The sequence below is a fragment of the Coregonus clupeaformis genome, chromosome 8 (assembly GCF_020615455.1).
Source record: "Coregonus clupeaformis isolate EN_2021a chromosome 8, ASM2061545v1, whole genome shotgun sequence".
In the NCBI taxonomy this organism is placed as follows: Eukaryota; Metazoa; Chordata; class Actinopteri; order Salmoniformes; family Salmonidae; genus Coregonus; species Coregonus clupeaformis.
Genome location: NC_059199.1, coordinates 40,633,928 through 40,651,414, shown reverse-complemented (window position 1 = coordinate 40,651,414; position 17,487 = coordinate 40,633,928). Strand labels below are relative to the sequence as shown.

Here is a 17,487-nt window from a genome sequence, read left to right as displayed (position 1 = left end):
GACGCACTGTAACCCCGCTGAAATTTGCCTAAGCAGAGACGGAACCCGGGCACCCTCCGTGGGGATTGAAAAGCATGATACGTGAGTGAGTCTAGTTCGATACCCAGAAACGGAATGTGCTGAGATGGAGTCCGACAGCTATTTTTCTGGTTTCTTATGAAGCCTAGACTGAATATGGGACAGTAGCATGGATGTGTGTAAAACTGCTTTCCCTATGGACTCTGCCACCACCAGCCAATCGCTGTAATAGCCAGCGACTTTTGATCATTCTGAGTTTGTAGACTGAGGTGCTTGCTGAGGGCACGTAGGTTTAGAATGGGACGCAAAGTCCCGTCCCTTTTCGTAACCAGGAAATACCGGCTGTACCAGCCGTTCCGGATCTTCTTCATAGGACCCACTCGGATAGCCAGTTTCTGGAGACAAGAGTATATTTCCTCCCTTAAAACTGTCGCTGAGGCCTGGGGAACAGTCGAAGTGATGACTACGCAGAAGGGTGGGGTACGCACAACAAATTATAGCCTGTACCCGGATGTCACTGGTCATATGATCTAGGGCGACACTGCGCATGCGAGCCATTGGTCAGAGCCAGAGTATGTGAGCGGAGTTGAGCGTCGGAAATCCCGCTCATCGCTCACGGAGCCGTGCTTGCAAGCAGCTCCACGTCCTTTCCAACCATTCCTCTAAAAACCTCTCCTCGCTCACAAAAATAAATAAAACTGCCGTTCCAAATTCGCTCCATTCATAAAAAAAATTCACAATTTAACCAACACCCATCTATTTGTGTGACCACCTGGACCTACCATTTGGTGCCTTTGAATACATTTTTAGAAACAGGAGTTTGGCCAGAGTCTGGCTTCAGGCTCATGCGATGGTGCCTGGAGACAAGGTCAGCAGCAGAGAATACCCCTTCAGCGCTTGTAAAGCCACTGGGGATGCTAAACAGCCTTCAGGCCACTCTTTAGGCTGGGCAGGGATTCAGAAATTAAATTTAAAAAATAACCCTATCAAAACAGAAAGCTCCTTAAATTAGGTAATATGTTAGCCCTATTGGACCAAAATCAATGATAGCCTATTATATAGATATAACTTTTAACAGATCTGATGTTTAGTTTATAAATACTTTGCTACAATGACAGACTTAGCTATCTACCCACCTCATTCCTTTCTGTTAGCATGTGCACGTACTAGTAAGTACACCATTATGCTTTTGGGATACGCGTCTTTTCAGATTCCAAAGTGATTCTTTAGTATAATATAATAATAATAATAATAATATAATATGCCATTTAGCAGACGCTTTTATCCAAAGCGATTTACAGTCATGCGTGCATACATTTTTTTTTGTGTATGGGTGGTCCCGGGGATCGAACCCACTACCTTGGCGTTACAAGCGCCGTGCTCTACCAGCTGAGCTACAGACGACTACCGTAGTGAACACTACATCACCACACTAATAACGACCAGTCATAGGTACTGGCGACAGAGCGCCTTGTAACCTAGCTGGGAATGGGACAGACAGCTCTGAAAAACGGACCCCTTCTGTTGTAACAGATGGGCGATTCATAATTGTATCTAATTCCCAGGAGTGTGGGATACAGCGTGGTCGTGTCCAACCCTGCTCGTTCCTTTGACTCCGCTAGAAACAACTCATCGCCTATAGAGCCCATAACCTGTATCCCTAGACACCTCATAGGTACTAGTGAGCTACAGGTAGGAATCAGCAATGAATCCCAATAATGAGCCACCTATGGGGGAGGGTCGCCCCCTTGTGGACAGTGACCCAACTTATCACTCTCACTGTGGGGAGATTGATATAGACCTTGAACCCTGTGAACACCGTGGAATGTGGGGTAACAGATGGGGCAGCATTAAACATGGACAAGCTTCCAACATACATTGTGCTTCCGTAAGACTGCATAGCCTGCATGAAGCCCGGCCCCTTTAAGTGCTCAGGGGGGCTCTGGCAATGGCTGACGTAGTAGCCCGTTTGCTGTTGTCACAGCAATGTCTTTGCGGAGGGGTGCACTGGTCACTCAGACCCGTGCCAAAGCCCCTCGCTCCGGGGGTTACCCCAGCCAAGTGCTCGGGGAGCTGCTTCTTCATCTGAGGAGCACGCAAACACCGTTTCCTTCACTCCAGGAACTGAAAATAGGAATGGGGTTACCATAACGCCGGGGGAAAGCTAGTAAGTTTCATTCGCCAGAAGTTAATCATGCTAGCCGACGTTAGCCAGGAGGCTTTTTAGCGTATAGCTTGCCTAGCTAGACTGACTGCAGCACGGTCCGTTTAGAATAACCAAGCGACTTAACGCTACGTATACTAAACAAGAGAGCTACCCCAGCAACTCCACTGAGGGGAGGCAGTAATAGCTAGTAATACAGTAGCTAGTCCGCCTCAGCGAGTTACCCAACTTGGCTAGCACGCTATGCAGCGCTCGTTTAGCTAGCCCAGTCTCGAAAGTCCACGTAGGACCAGATCACTGAAGTGGGACCGGACTCTTCATCAACAAGTCTGGGAAGAGAGGCAAGCGGTGTTTGACCAAGGCAGACACAGGCGGCGGGGGGCACCCACCGAACCTGGCCGCCTTCTCTCTTCGAGTAGCCTCCCGTAACTGGTGACAGAGCACACAGGAGCACGGTTGGGCACAGGTAGCCACCGCATATCCCAAGCCCATGCAGACAAGACATTTGCTCCGACCACCTAATCCATCTCCGCTTCCTGCACCTTGGTCCCAGCCAAAGTACCGGCATCCAACAAAGGAAAGTTGCCATCGGTAATTCCAAGCTTCCTCAAGAATGCTACACGTGTTTCCAGAGAGTTTGTACGCAGTACGTGACAATGGTTTGAGCGAGGGCCCCCTGAGCGTGCTCCAAGCCGAGACAAAATACACAGAGCGTAAGTATCTTTCAGAGAAATGCTATAACTGCCTGACTGGGGCATGATCTCGACCCAGAACCCGGCTTTGCCATCGTCGTCTCGGTCGTTTTCTTAGCCATCTTACTCATTGCGCCTGGAAATTAAAAAATAACTAATTGTTTGTGATTCGAAAACGTATGAGAACAAGTACAACCTTCCGCACACAACATCCAGGGCGTGAGCACGCTCTACTACTATGGGACAGTTTAGTTGGCGCAACACAAGACAGTCTCGTTTCCCAATTGTTTGTTTTAGTAGCCTGAATCGTTCTTGTTCACACCGAGGTGAAGAGCAGAATAATTGAAGAAATTAATCTGAGCCTCATGCTTATCACCCGTGGAAGGCGGGGCTTCCAGCGAGGCGCGAATTTCATTGGCCTTTTCAGGCGTGATTGTAGATCCTTCAACTGAAGTCGCAAGAATACGACTCCCCCATAGTATGTACCGAAACTGACTGACAAAGGGAACCATTTTACCTAACTAACTATTTCAAATCGCCTTCTCTATTGCCAAATATCACCATGACATCATCATCAACCGACACCACTTACGTCAAATTCAGAGACGGGTAGAGACAGGAAGTGGCTCCAGTGCTGGTGGATGTCGATGGCAGGGGGAGGGGGGTCCTCAGGGCAAGCGAGAGAAGCTCCGCTAGTGAACAAACCCTGGAATCAACAACACACACAGTCAACAAACACTGGAAAATCTGTGACGAAAAACATGTGACATGCACACAATGAAAACATGTGACAAGGCAAGCATAGCACCTATTACACACAAAACATGAGGGTCATCACACTGAGCAAATAGTATGATAAATGAAGGCATGCCTACTTGTAATCTAGCTAGCCTACATTCCAAGACACATTTATTTTTATTTTGTCTCTTCGCTGTATGTACCTCTTGTTCTAGTGCTGAACTGAGAGCCAGCTGGGTCAGGGGAACGGGTTCCTCTCTGGCTTCATCACCATCGATCTGCCCATTCAGTAACTCAACCTCCTGATAACAGGAAAAGACAGAAAAGGAACGACAAGAATAAATGGAAGAAGTGAGAAGTAGAGAGAAAGAAAGATAAGAGTCCAGATGAAAGGGAAGAAAGGGGACAGAAGATGAAGGTGGGGAGAAACAACAGGCCAAAGAAAGACATTTGTTAGCCATTAGTGTTGCACGGTATACCGAAACTTCTGTACCTTTCCCCCCCCCCGATACTAGAATATGAAAAACTTTTAGGTACTAGAATTTGTTACTTTCTGTACTTCTGTTAAATGTGTCTTGCGTCATATACGGATTGAGAGGATCGAGTCTGTCTAGTAATTTGTCAATCTTCTCAAGGGGGCAGTAGCTAGGCAGGCTGCAGCTGACACAGCGCGAGCCACTTTTGAGAAGCAAGCGAGAGACAGAAAATGCCGACAGCATGGCTTCTTCTAACGAAAACATAACTCAACGCCCACAGCTTGTTGACAAAACTGGCTGCAGAATCGAACTATGGGAATACTTTGATTACTGAGCAGTTGATGGCCAGCCCACTGAAACAACTAAGCAAAAGATGTTACAAAGCAGTGCAGGCAAGGGAGGTTTAGTTGCAAAATGCCAAACTATTTTACACATAACATTTCCATTGTAACGTTGTCGTTATTCTACTAAATTTAAAGAACTTTGGAGTGACAATGACATGAACATACACTGAGTATACAAAACATTAAAGATGCACTTTGCAGAAACGCTGCGCCATTTCCTGGTTGATAAAATTCAAATAGCTTGCCTAATTTTAGTTTATGTGACTAAACAAACAAGTATAGTGTAGAAAATTGTTGTACCATCTAAACCGCTGTGAAATATATTTTCCATAACCAAAAATAATTGTATTTTCAGCTGTTTGAAGCTGGTGCAGAAACCCTAAAGTAAAGGACTGGAAACGTAAGACGGGAAGCACAGAAAAAGAGCACATAGAACAGATCTACCGCTTATTAAGACTTGCTTTCAATGAGATTGACCGATCTATAACACACATTCTATGTGAATTTGGTCAGGACGCCCAAAAAGTTACATATAGCCGCTTGAAGAACACCTGCTCTTTCCATGAAATAGATTGGTGAATCCAGGTGAAAGCTATGATCCCTTATTGATGTAATCTGTTAAATCCATTTCAAAATCAGTGTAGATGAAGGGGAGGAGACAGGTTAAAGAAGGATTTTTAAGCCTCGAGACAATTGAGACATGGATTGTGTATGTGTGCCATTCAGAGGGTGAATGGTCAAGACCAAAGATTTAAGTGCCTTTGAACGGGGTATGGTAGTAGGTGCCAGGGGCACCAGTTTGAGTGTGTCAAGAACTGCAACGCTGCTGGGTTATTCACGTGCAACAGTTTCCTGTGTGTATCATGAATGCTCCACCACCCAAAGGACATCCAGCCAACTTGACACAACTGTGGGAAGCATTGAAGTCAACATGGGCCAGCATCCCTGTGGAATGCTTGACACCTTATAGAGTCCATGCCCTGATGAATTGAGGCTATTATGAGGTCAAAAGGCGGGGACGGGGGTTGCAACTCACTATTAGGAAGGTGTTCCTAATGTTTGGTATACTCAGTATATATTCAGTATCACTTTCATGTGAGCATTATAATATAATTGCAAACCCAACAGTAATGTGAAATGCATTCATTACTTGACAGCAATATATTTAGGACTACCTTGTCTGGGCTTGCTAGCAGTAACCACTAGCCAAGCCAATTGCCCTCTGGTTTTCACTAGTTACCACAGCCACACAGTCAAAATATATATGGCTATATCATAAAAATTTATATAAACAAAAATGAACTTTTTGGTCTTTATTTAAAGGTTAGACATAAGGTTAGCAGTGTGGTTAGGTTTAATATCCGATTTCCAGATGACAAACTGTGGAAATAGGCAGGATTTCTGACTTTGTGGCTGTGGTAACTACTGATGGCCCTTGGCAGAGGATTGCACCCTGGGAAGTGAAATGCACTCTGGGAATCGTAGTATGCCATGTAACTTCCATTGTATTTCTATGGTGTGTAGACTATTGCAGAAATGAGCTTCAGTGTTTGTAGTTTTGCAACTAAACCATTCATTTAATACATTAAATGATTTAGCTGTAATTAATAATGAATCATAGGTCTAAATGAATGTCATTTGACCCAATATTATGGCCATATATGAGCAAATTAACCCTGAAATGTATCAAATATATTTTTAAACAGTTTAAATGTACTTTTAAAATGATTATGTCTGCTCAGAGTCTCCGATATGGTATTGCATAAGAAAATTGAAGGTATTCTGTTATTTAATATGGTGTTTTATTTTTGCAAGAAGTTGAACATCAAATATATTATATTATATTTGTTCTAACAGTTAAACATTTTGTTAAATGTTTAGAAAAATTTAACCCAGTGGTTATTCTGTGACTTTAGCTAATGCGCTTTCTTTTTTTGCTGTGGTATCGTTTTGGTATCGAGTATTATGATACTAAACCTGTTATCGGTATTGAAGTTAAAAAATCTGGTATCGTGACAACACTATTAGCCATAGAAGCCATTGAGATTAAACCAACTGTTAGCCTATTCAAGGTTGAGTGAGCCCACCAGCCTAGCCATTATTTCTGAAACAATGCCCCTATAGTAGCATAACAGGCAGTGGCGACCCATCATTCAGAGCCCCACCTGTTTTGAGCCCCCCCCAAAAACGACCTACAGTTGAAGTCGGAAGTTTACATACACCTTAGCCAAATACATTTAAACTCAGTTTTTCACAATTCCTGACATTTAATCCTAGTAAAAATTCCCTGTCTTAGGTCAGTTAGGATCACCACTTTATTTTAAGAATGTGAAATGTCCGAATAATAGTAGAGAGAATTATTTTTTTCAGCTTTTATTTCTTTCATCACATTCCCAGTGGGTCAGAAGTTTACGTACACTCAATTAGTATTTGGTAGCATTGCCTTTAAATTGTTTAACTTGGGTCAAACGTTCGGGTAGCCTTCCACAAGCTTCCCACAATAAGTTGGGTGAATTTTGGCCCATTCCTCCTGACAGAGCTGGTGTAACCGAGTCAGGTTTGTAGGCCTCCTTGCTCGCACACGCTTTTTCAGTTCTTCCCACAAATGTTCTATAGGATTGAGGTCAGGGCTTTGTGATGACCACTCCAATACCTTGATTTTCTTGTCCTTAAGCCATTTTGCCACAACTTTGGGAAATATGCTTGGGGTCACTGTCCATTTGGAGACCCATTTGTGACCAAGCTTTTCCTTCCTCATGATGCCATCTATTTTGTGAAGTGCACCAGTCCCTCTTGCAGCAAAGCACCCCTACAGCATGATGCTGCCACCCCTGTGCTTCACGGTTGGGATGGTGTTCTTCGGCTTGCAAGCGTCCCCCTTTTTCCTCCAAACATAACGATGGTCATTATGGCCAAACAGTTCTATTTTTGTTTCATCAGACCAGAGGACATTTCTCCAAAAAGTACGATCTTTGTCCCCATGTGCAGTTGTAAACCGTAGTCTGGCTTTTTTAATGGCTGTTTTGGAGCAGTGGCTTCTTCCTTGCTAAGCAGTCGATATAGGACTCGTTTTACTGTGGATATAGATACTTTTGTACCTGTTTCCTCCAGCATCTTCACAAGGTCCTTTGCGATTGTTCTGGGATTGATTTGCACTTTTCACACCAAAGTACATTCATCTCTAGGAGACAGAACGCGTCTCCTTCCTGAGCGGTATGACGGCTGCGTGGTCCCATGGTGTTTATACTTGCTTATTATTGTTTGTACAGATGAACGTGGTACCTTCAGGCGTTTGGAAATTGCTCCCAAGGATGAACCAGACTTGTGGAGGTCTACCATTTGTTTTCTGAGGTCTTGGCTGATTTCTTTTGATTTTCCCATGATGTCAAGCAAAGAGGCACTGAGTTTGAAGGTAGGCCTTGAAATACATCTACAGGTACACCTCCAATTGACTCAAATGATGTCAATTAGCCTATCAGAAGCTTCTAAAGCCATGACATTTTCTGGAATTTTCCAAGCTGAATAAAGGCACCGTCAACTTAGTGTGTATGTAAACTTTTGACCCACTGAAATTGTGAAACAGTGAGTTATAAGTGAAATAATCTGTCTGTAAACAATTGTTGGAAAAATTACTTGGGTCATGCACAAAGTAGATGTCCTAACTGACTTGCCAAAACTATAGTTTGTTAACAAGACATTTTTGGAGTGGAAGTCAGATGTAAACTTCTGACTTCAACTGTATGTATGTATGTATGTATGTATGTACAGTGGGGAGAACAAGTATTTGATACACTGTCGATTTTGCAGGTTTTCCTACTTACAAAGCATGTAGAGGTCTGTAATTTTTATCATAGGTACACTTCAACTGTGAGAGACGGAATCTAAAACAAAAATCCAGAAAATCACATTGTATGATTTTTAAGTAATTAATATCAATTTTATTGCATGACATAAGTATTTGATACATCAGAAAAGCAGAACTTAATATTTGGTACAGAAACCTTTGTTTGCAATTACAGTGATTATACGTTTCCTGTAGGTCTTAACCAGGTTTGCACACACTGCAGCAGGGATTTTGGCTCACTCCTCCATACAGACCTTCTCCAGATCCTTCAGGTTTCGGGGCTGTCGCTGGGCAATACGGACTTTCAGCTCCCTCTATTGGGTTCAGGTCTGGAGACTGGCTAGGCCACTCCAGGACCTTGAGATGCTTCTTACGGAGCCACTGCTTAGTTGCCCTGGCTGTGTGTTTCAGGTCGTTGTCATGCTGGAAGACCCAGCCACGACCCATCTTCAATGCTCTTACTGAGGGAAGGAGGTTGTTGGCCAAGATCTCGCGATACATGGCCCCATCCATCCTCCCCTCAATATGGTGCAGTCGTCCTGTCCCCTTTGCAGAAAAGCATCCCAAAATAATGATATTTCCACCTCCATGCTTCACGGTTGGGATGGTGTTCTTGGGGTTGTACTCATCCTTCTTCTTCCTCCAAACATGGCGAGTGGAGTTTAGACCAAAAAGCTCTATTTTGTCTCATCAGACCACATGACCTTCTCCCATTCCTCCTCTGGATCATCCAGATGGTCATTGGCAAACTTCAGACGGGCCAGGACATGCGCTGGCTTGAGCAGGGGGACCTTGCGTGCGCTGCAGGATTTTAATCCATGACGGCGTAGTGTGTTACTAATGGTTTTCTTTGAGACTGTGGTCCCAGCTCTCTTCAGGTCATTGACCATGTCCTGTCGTGTAGTTCTGGGCTGATCCCTTACCTTCCTTATGATCATTGATGCCCCACGAGGTGAGATATTGCATGGAGCCCCAGACCGAGGGTGATTGACCGTCATCTTTAACTTCTTCCATTTTCTAATAATTGTGCCAACAGTTGTTGCCTTCTCACCAAGCTGCTTGCCTATTGTCCTGTAGCCCATCCCACCCTTGTGCAGGTCTACAGTTTTATCCCTGATGTCCTTACACAGCTCTCTGGTCTTGGACATTGTGGAGAGGTTGGAGTCTGTTTGATTGAGTGTGTGGACAGGTGTCTTTTATACAGGTAACGAGTTCAAACAGGTGCAGTTAATACAGGTAATGAGTGGAGAACAGGAGGGCTTCTTAAAGAAAAACGAACAGGTCTGTGAGAGCCGGAATTCTTACTGGTTGGTAGGTGATCAAATACTTATGTCATGCAATAAAATGCAAATTAATTACTTACAAATCATACAATGTGATTTTCTGGATTTTTGTTTTAGATTCCATCTCTCACAGTTGAAGTGTACCTATGATAAAAATTACAGACCTCTACATGCTTTGTAAGTAGGAAAACCTGCAAAATCGGCAGTGTATCAAATACTTGTTCTCCCCACTGTATGTATGTATGTATGTATGTCAAATCAAATCAAATCAAATCAAATTTTATTGGTCACATGCGCCGAATACAACAGGTGCAGACATTACAGTGAAATGCTTACTTACAGCCCTTAACCAACAGTGCATTTATTTTAAACAAAAAGTAAGAATAAAACAACAACAAAAAAGTGTTGAGAAAAAAAGAGCAGAAGTAAAAAATAAAGTGACAGTAGGGGAGGCTATATATACAATAGAATAAAGTGACAGTAGGGAGGCTATATATACAGGGGGGTACCGTTGCATAGTCAATGTGCGGGGGGCACCGGCTAGTTGAGGTAATATGTACATGTGGGTAGAGTTAAAGTGACTATGCATAAATACTTAACAGAGTAGCAGCAGCGTAAAAGGGATGGGGTGGGGGGGGCAGTGCAAATAGTCCGGGTAGCCATGATTAGCTGTTCAGGAGTCTTATGGCTTGGGGGTAGAAGCTGTTGAGAAGTCTTTGGACCTAGACTTGGCACTCCGGTACCGCTTGCCGTGCGGTAGCAGAGAGAACAGTCTATGACTAGGGTGACTGGAGTCTTTGACAATTTTGAGGGCCTTCCTCTGACACCGCCTGGTATAGAGGTCCTGGATGGCAGGGAGCTTTGCCCCAGTGATGTACTGGGCCGTACGCACTACCCTCTGTAGTGCCTTGCGGTCAGAGGCCAAGCAGTTGCCATACCAGGCGGTGATGCAACCAGTCAGGATGCTCTCGATGGTGCAGCTGTAGAATTTTTTGAGGATCTGAGGACCCATGCCAAATCTTTTTAGTCTCCTGAGGGGGAATAGGCTTTGTCGTGCCCTCTTCACGACTGTCTTGGTGTGTTTGGACCATGATAGTTCGTTGGTGATGTGGACACCAAGGAACTTGAAGCTCTCAACCTGTTCCACTACAGCCCCGTCGATGAGAATGGGGGCGTGCTCAGTCCTCTTTTTTTTCCTGTAGTCCACAATCATCTCCTTTGTCTTGGTCACGTTGAGGGAGAGGTTGTTGTCCTGGCACCACACGGCCAGATCTCTGACCTCCTCCCCTATAGGCTGTCTCATCGTTGTCGGTGATCAGGCCTACCACTGTTGTGTCGTCGGCAAACTTAATGATGGTGTTGGAGTCGTGCCTGGCCATGCAGTCATGGGTGAACAGAGAGTACAGGAGGGGGACTGAGCACGCACCCCTGAGGGGCCCCGTGTTGAGGATCAGTGTGGCAGATGTGTTGTTACCTACCCTTACCACCTGGGGGCGGCCCGTCAGGAAGTCCAGGATCCAGTTGCAGAGGGAGGTGTTTAGTCCCAGGATCCTTAGCTTAGTGATGAGCTTTGAGGGCACTATGGTGTTGAATGCTGAGCTGTAGTCAATGAATAGCATTCTCACGTAGGTGTTCCTCTTGTCCAGGTGGGAAAGGGCAGTGTGGAGTGCGATAGAGATTGCATCATCTGTGGATCTGTTGGGGCGGTATGCAAATTGGAGTGGGTCTAGGGTTTCTGGGATTATGCTGTTGATGTGAGCCATGACCAGTCTTTCAAAGCACTTCATGGCTACAGACGTCAGTGCCACGGGTCGGTAGTCATTTAGGCAGGTTATCTTAGAGTTCTTGGGCACGGGGACTATGGTGGTCTGCTTGAAACATGTTGGTATTACAGACTCAGTCAGGGACATGTTGAAAATGTCAGTGAAGACACTTGCCAGTTGGTCAGCACATGCTCGGAGTACACGTCCTGGTAATCCGTCTGGCCCTGCGGCCTTGTGAATGTTGACCTGCTTAAAAGTCTTACTCACATCGGCTACGGAGAGCGTGATCACATAGTCGTCCGGAACAGCTGGTGCTCTCATGCATGCTTCAGTGTTGCTTGCCTCGAGCGAGCATAGAAGTGGTTTAGCTCGTCTGGTAGGCTTGTGTCACTGGGCAGCTCGCGGCTGTGCTTCCCTTTGTAGTCTGTAATAGTTTTCAAGCCCTGCCACATCCGACGAGCGTCAGAGCCAGTGTAGTATGATTCAATCTTAGACCTGTATTGACTCTTTGCCTGTTTGATGGTTCGTCGGAGGTCATAGCGGGATTTCTTATAAGCGTCCGGGTTAGAGTCCCGTTCCTTGAAAGCGGCAGCTCTACCCTTTAGCTCAGTGCGGATGTTTCCTGTAATCCATGGCTTCTGGTTGGGGGTATGTACGTACGGTCACTGTGGGGACGACATCATCGATGCACTTATTGATGAAGCCAGTGACTGATGTGGTGTACTCCTCAATGCTGTCTGAAGAATCCCTGAACATGTTCCAGTCTGTGCTAGCAAAACAGTCCTGTAGCTTAGCATCTGCGTCATCTGACCACTTTTTTATTAGCCGAGTCACTGGTGCTTCCTGCTTCAGTTTTTGCTTATAAGCAGGAATCAGGAGGATAGAGTTATGGTCAGATTTGCCAAATGGAGGGCGAGGGAGAGCTTTGTATGCGTCTCTGTGTGTGGAGTAAAGGTGGTCTAGAGTTTTTTCCCCTCTGGTTGCACATTTAACATGCTGGTAGAAATGAGGTAGAACGGATTTAAGTTTCCCTGCATTAAAGTCCCCTGCTACTAGGAGCGCTGCATCTGGATGAGCGTTTTCCTGTTGATTAATGGCCTTGTACAACTCATTCAGTGCAATCTTAATGCCAGCATTGGTTTGTGGTGGTAAATAGACAGCTATGAAAAGTATAGATGAAAACTCTCTTGGTAAATAGTGTGGTCTACAGCTTATCATAAGATACTCTACCTCAGGCGAGCAAAACCTTGAGACTTCCTTAGTATTTGATTTTGTGCACCAGCTGTTGTTTACAAAAATACAGAGACCGCCACCCCTCGTCTTACCCGAGTCTGCCGTTCTGTCCTGCCGATGTAGCGTATAGCCTGCTAGCTGAATGTTGTCATTGTTGTCATTCAGCCACGACTCCGTGAAACATAAGATATTACAGTTTTTAATGTCCCGTTGGTAGGATAACCGTAATCTTAAATCGTCCATTTTATTATCCAAAGCTTGAACGTTGGCTAATAGGATTGATGGGAGAGGCAGTTTACTCGTTCGCCGTCGGATCTTTACAAGGCACCCCGACCTACGTCCACGGTATCTCCGTCTCTTCCTCACGCGAATGACGGGGATCTGGGCCTTGTCTGGAGTCTGTAGAATATCCTTCGCGAACGCCTCGTTGAAGAAAAAGTGTTCGTCCAACGCGAGGTGAGTAATCGCTGTCCTGATATCCAGAAGCTCTCTTTGGTTATAAGAGACGATGGCATAAACATTATGTACAAAATAAATTACAAATAACGCGGAAAAACACACATAATAGTACAATTGGTTAGAGGGCTGTAAAACGGCAGCCATCTTCTTCCGGCGCTGTAATTTCATCTGTATGTATGTATGTATGTATGTATGTATGTATGTATGTATGTATGTATGTATGTATGTATGTATGTATGTATGTATGTATGTACATACAGTGCCTTCAGAAAGTATTCAGACCCGTTTACTTTTTCCACATTTTGTTACGTTACAGCCTTATTCTAAAATTAATTTGTAAAAATCCTCAGCAATCTACACACAACAGTCTTGGTGGTTCCAAACTTCCTCCATTTAAGAATGATGGAGGCCACTGTGTTCTTGGGGATCTTCAATGCTGTAGAAATGTTATGATACCCTTCCCCAGATCTGTGCCTCGACACAATCCTGTCTTGGAACTCTACGGACAATTCCTTCCACCTCATGGCTTGTTTTTTACTCTGACTTGCACTGTCAACTGTGGAACCTTATATAGACAGTGTGAGTGCTCCTTTCCAAATCATGTCCAATCAATTGATTTTACCACAGGGTTACTCCAATGAAGTTGTAGAAACATCTCAAGGATGATCAATGGAAACAGGATGCACCTGAGCTCAATTTCGAGTATCATAGCAAAGGGTCTGAATACTTATGGAAATAAGGTATTTTCTGTTTTGTATTTTTAATACATTTGCCAACATTTCTAAAAACCTGTTTTTGCCTTGTCATTTTGGGGTACTGTATGTAGATTGATGAGGATGTTTTATTTATTTAATCTATTTTAGAATAAGGCTGTAATGAAACAGATTGAAGGGTTGAAGCTGGGAATTTAACCCTGGTGTTCAGTGGGGAGAGGGGAGGGGTTACCGCTAGACCACAAGCTCTGCACCACTTACAGTGGCTTGTGAAAGTATTCACCCCCCTTGGCATTTCTCCTATTTTGTTGCCTTACAACCTGGAATTAAAATAGATTTTTGGGGGGTTTGTATCATTTGATTTACACAACATGCCTACCACTTTGAAGATGCAAAAAATATTTTTTCAGAAAACTTGAGCGTGCATAACTATTCACCCCCCCAAAGTCAATACTTTGTAGAGCCACCTTTTGCAGCAATTACAGCTGCACGTCTCATTCCAGGGTTCTTTATTTTTACACTGTAGAATAATAGTGAAGACATCAAAACTATGAAATAACACATATGGAATCATATAGTAACCTTCAAATAGCCACCCTTTGCCTTGATGACAGCTTTGCACACTCTTGCCATTCTCTCAACCAGCTTCATGAGGTAGTCACCTGGAATGCATTTCAATTAACAGGTGTGCCTTGTTAAAAGTTAATTTGTGGAATTTCTTTCCTTCTTAATGCGTTTGAGCCAATCTGTTGTGTTGTGACAAGGTGGTGGGTGGGTGGGGGGTATACAGAAGATAGCCCTATTTGGTAAAATACCAAATTTGGCCATATTATGGCAAGAACAGCTCAAATAAGCAAAGAGAAACGATAGTCCTTCATTACTTTAAGACATGAAGGTCAGTCAATCCGGAAAATGTCAAGAACTTCTAAAGTTTCTTCAAGTGCAGTCACAAAAACCATCAAGCACCATGATGAAACTGGCTCTCCATGAGGACCGCCACAGGAATGGAAGACCCAGAGTTACCTCTGCTGCTGAGGATAAATTCATTACAGAGTTACCAGCCTCAGAAATTGCAGCCCAAATAAATGCTTCACAGAGTTCAAGTAACAGACACATCTCAACATCAACTGTTCAGAGGAGACTATGTGAAATCAGGTCGAATTTCTGCAAAGAAACCACTACTAAAGGACACCAATAAGAAGAAGAGACTTGCGTGGGCCAAGAAACACGAGCAATGGACATTAGACCGGTGGAAATTTGTCCTTTGGTCTGCAGTCCAAATTGGAGATTTTTGGTTCCAACCGCCGTGTCTTTGTGAGACGCGGTGTGGGTGAACGGATGATCATCGCATGTGTATTTCCCACCGTAAAGCATGGAGGAGAAGGTGTTATGGTGTGGGGGTGCTTTACTGGTGACACTGTCTGTAATTTATTTAGAATTCAAGGCACACTTAACCAGCATGGCTACCACAGCATTCTGCAGCGATACGCCATCCCATCTGGTTTGGGCTTAGTGGGACTATCATTTGTTTTTCAACAGGACAATGACCCAACACACCTCCAGGCTGTGTAAGGGCTATTTTACCAAGAAAGAGAGTGATGGAGTGCTGCATCAGATGACCTGGCCACCACAAACCCCCGACCTCAACCCAATTGAGATGGTTTGGATGAGTCGGACCTGAGTGAAGGAAAAGCAGCCAACAAGTGCTAAGCATATGTGGGAACTCCTTCAAGGCCGTTGGAAAAGCATTCCAGGTGAAGCTGGTTGAGAGAATGCCAAGAGTTTGCAAAGCTGTCATCAAGGCAAAGGGTGGCTATTTGAAGAATCTCAAATTTAAATGTATTTTGATTTAACACTTTTTTGGTTACTACATGATTCCATATATTCTCAAAACATGAGAATTGTGCATGACATTTAGACAGCGCTGTTAAACTGGGATTACTGGGGAAGTCAAACATTGTGACTCAGCTAGAAACCGCATTAAGACGAGCCGTCGACCTTCACAACCAACAAATGGAGGAGAAGCGTACGTGCTTGGCAGAATTATAGCATGCATTAAATTGTGTGGCAATTGTGAGACAACACTGCGGGGCCATGACGAGTCGGCCGACTCCTTGAATCCAGGCGTTTTCAGGTGTATTTTTGAGACCATGCGTGAAGGAGATTACAGGCTACAAAGGCATTATGACGACCAACCCATTTTTAAGGGTACATCTAGCACAATCCAAAAACAATTGTACAGTGCCTTGCAAAAGTATTCATCCCCTTGCCGTTTTTCCTATTTTGTTGCATTACAACCTGTAATTTAAATGGATTTTTATTTGGATTTCATGTAATGGACACACACAAAATAGTCCAAATTGGTGAAGTGAAATTAAAAAAATAACTTGTTACAAATAATTCTAAAAAATAAATAATGGAAAAGTGGTGCATGCATATGTATTCACCCCCTTTGCTATGAATCCCCTAAATAAGATCTGGTGCAACCAATTACCTTCAGAAGTCACATAATTAGTTAAATAAAGTCCACCTGTGTGCAATCTAAGTGTCACATGATCTGTCACATGATCTCAGTATATATACACACACACCTGTTCTGAAAGGCCTCAGTCTGCAACACCACTAAGCAAGCGGCACCATGAAGACCAAGGTCAGGGACAAAGTTGTGGAGAAGTACAGATCAGGGTTGGGTTATAAAAAAATATCAGAAACTTTGAACATCTCACGGAGCACCATTAAATCCATTGGAGTATCTGTCCATAGGACCACAGAGCTGGGCTTTACAGAAGAGTGGCCAGAAAAAAAGCCATTGCTTAAAGAAAAAAATAAGCAAACACCAAAGGCATGTGGGAGACTCCCCAAACATATGGAAGAAGGTACTCTGGTCAGATGAGACTAAAATTGAGCTTTCTGGCCATCAAGGGAAACGCAATGTCTGGCGCAAACCTGTTTCAGTCTTCCAGAGATTTGAGACTGGTACGGAGGTTCACCTTCCAGCAGGACAATGACCCTAAGCATACTGTTAAAGCAACACTCGAGTGGTTTAAGGGGAAACATTTAAATGTCTTGGAATGGCCTAGTCAAAGCCCAGACCTCAATCCAATTGAGAATCTGTGGTATGACTTAAAAATTGCTGTACACCAGCGGAACCCTTCCAACTTGAAGGAGCTGGAGCAGTTTTGCCTTGAAGAATGGGCAAAAATCCTAGTGGCTAGATGTGCAAAGCTTATAGAGACATACACCAAGAGACTTGCAGCTGTAATTGCTGCAAAAGGTGGCTCTACAAAGTATTGACATGGGTGGGGGGGAATAGTTATGCACGCTCAAGTTGTTTTTTTTTGGTCTTATTTCTTGTTTGTTTCACAATAAAAAATATTTTGCATCTTCAAAGTGGTAGGCATGTTGTGTAAATCAAAATGATACAAACCCATTTTAATTCCAGGTTGTAAGGCAACAAAATAGGAAAAATGCCAAGGGGGGTGAATACTTTCGCAAGCCACTGTTATATACCATAGTTTGTACATCTGCATTTTTATATTGCTTGTATAGATCTCTCATTAGTATCGTATTCATTATTTTAGGAAATGTTAGAATGATGCATTTAATTGTTTTGCTTACTTTGTATTTTATAATTAGCTCAGGTGATTTTCTCCACGAGGTGGGGATACTATAATGTTGTTGGGATTAAGTTACAGACTCAACAACATTATAGTATCCCCTCCTCGTAACCATGTTTGCCAGTGACAGTCTCTTCATTCAA

The 17,487-nt window shown here is 43.8% G+C and overlaps 1 protein-coding gene across 1 annotated transcript in view; it reads right to left on the bottom strand.

Moving 5' to 3' along the window:
- Window positions 1-17,487, bottom strand: part of LOC121572031 (endoplasmic reticulum membrane sensor NFE2L1) — a 40,186-nt gene that overhangs the window by 8,655 nt on the left and 14,044 nt on the right. Inside the window, exons 2-3 of the mRNA XM_041883886.2 lie at window positions 3,816-3,914; window positions 3,467-3,580 (exon numbers count right to left, since the gene is read on the bottom strand). Coding sequence (XP_041739820.1) covers window positions 3,467-3,580; window positions 3,816-3,914 — 213 coding nt within the window. The remainder of the gene's footprint in view (window positions 1-3,466; window positions 3,581-3,815; window positions 3,915-17,487) is intronic.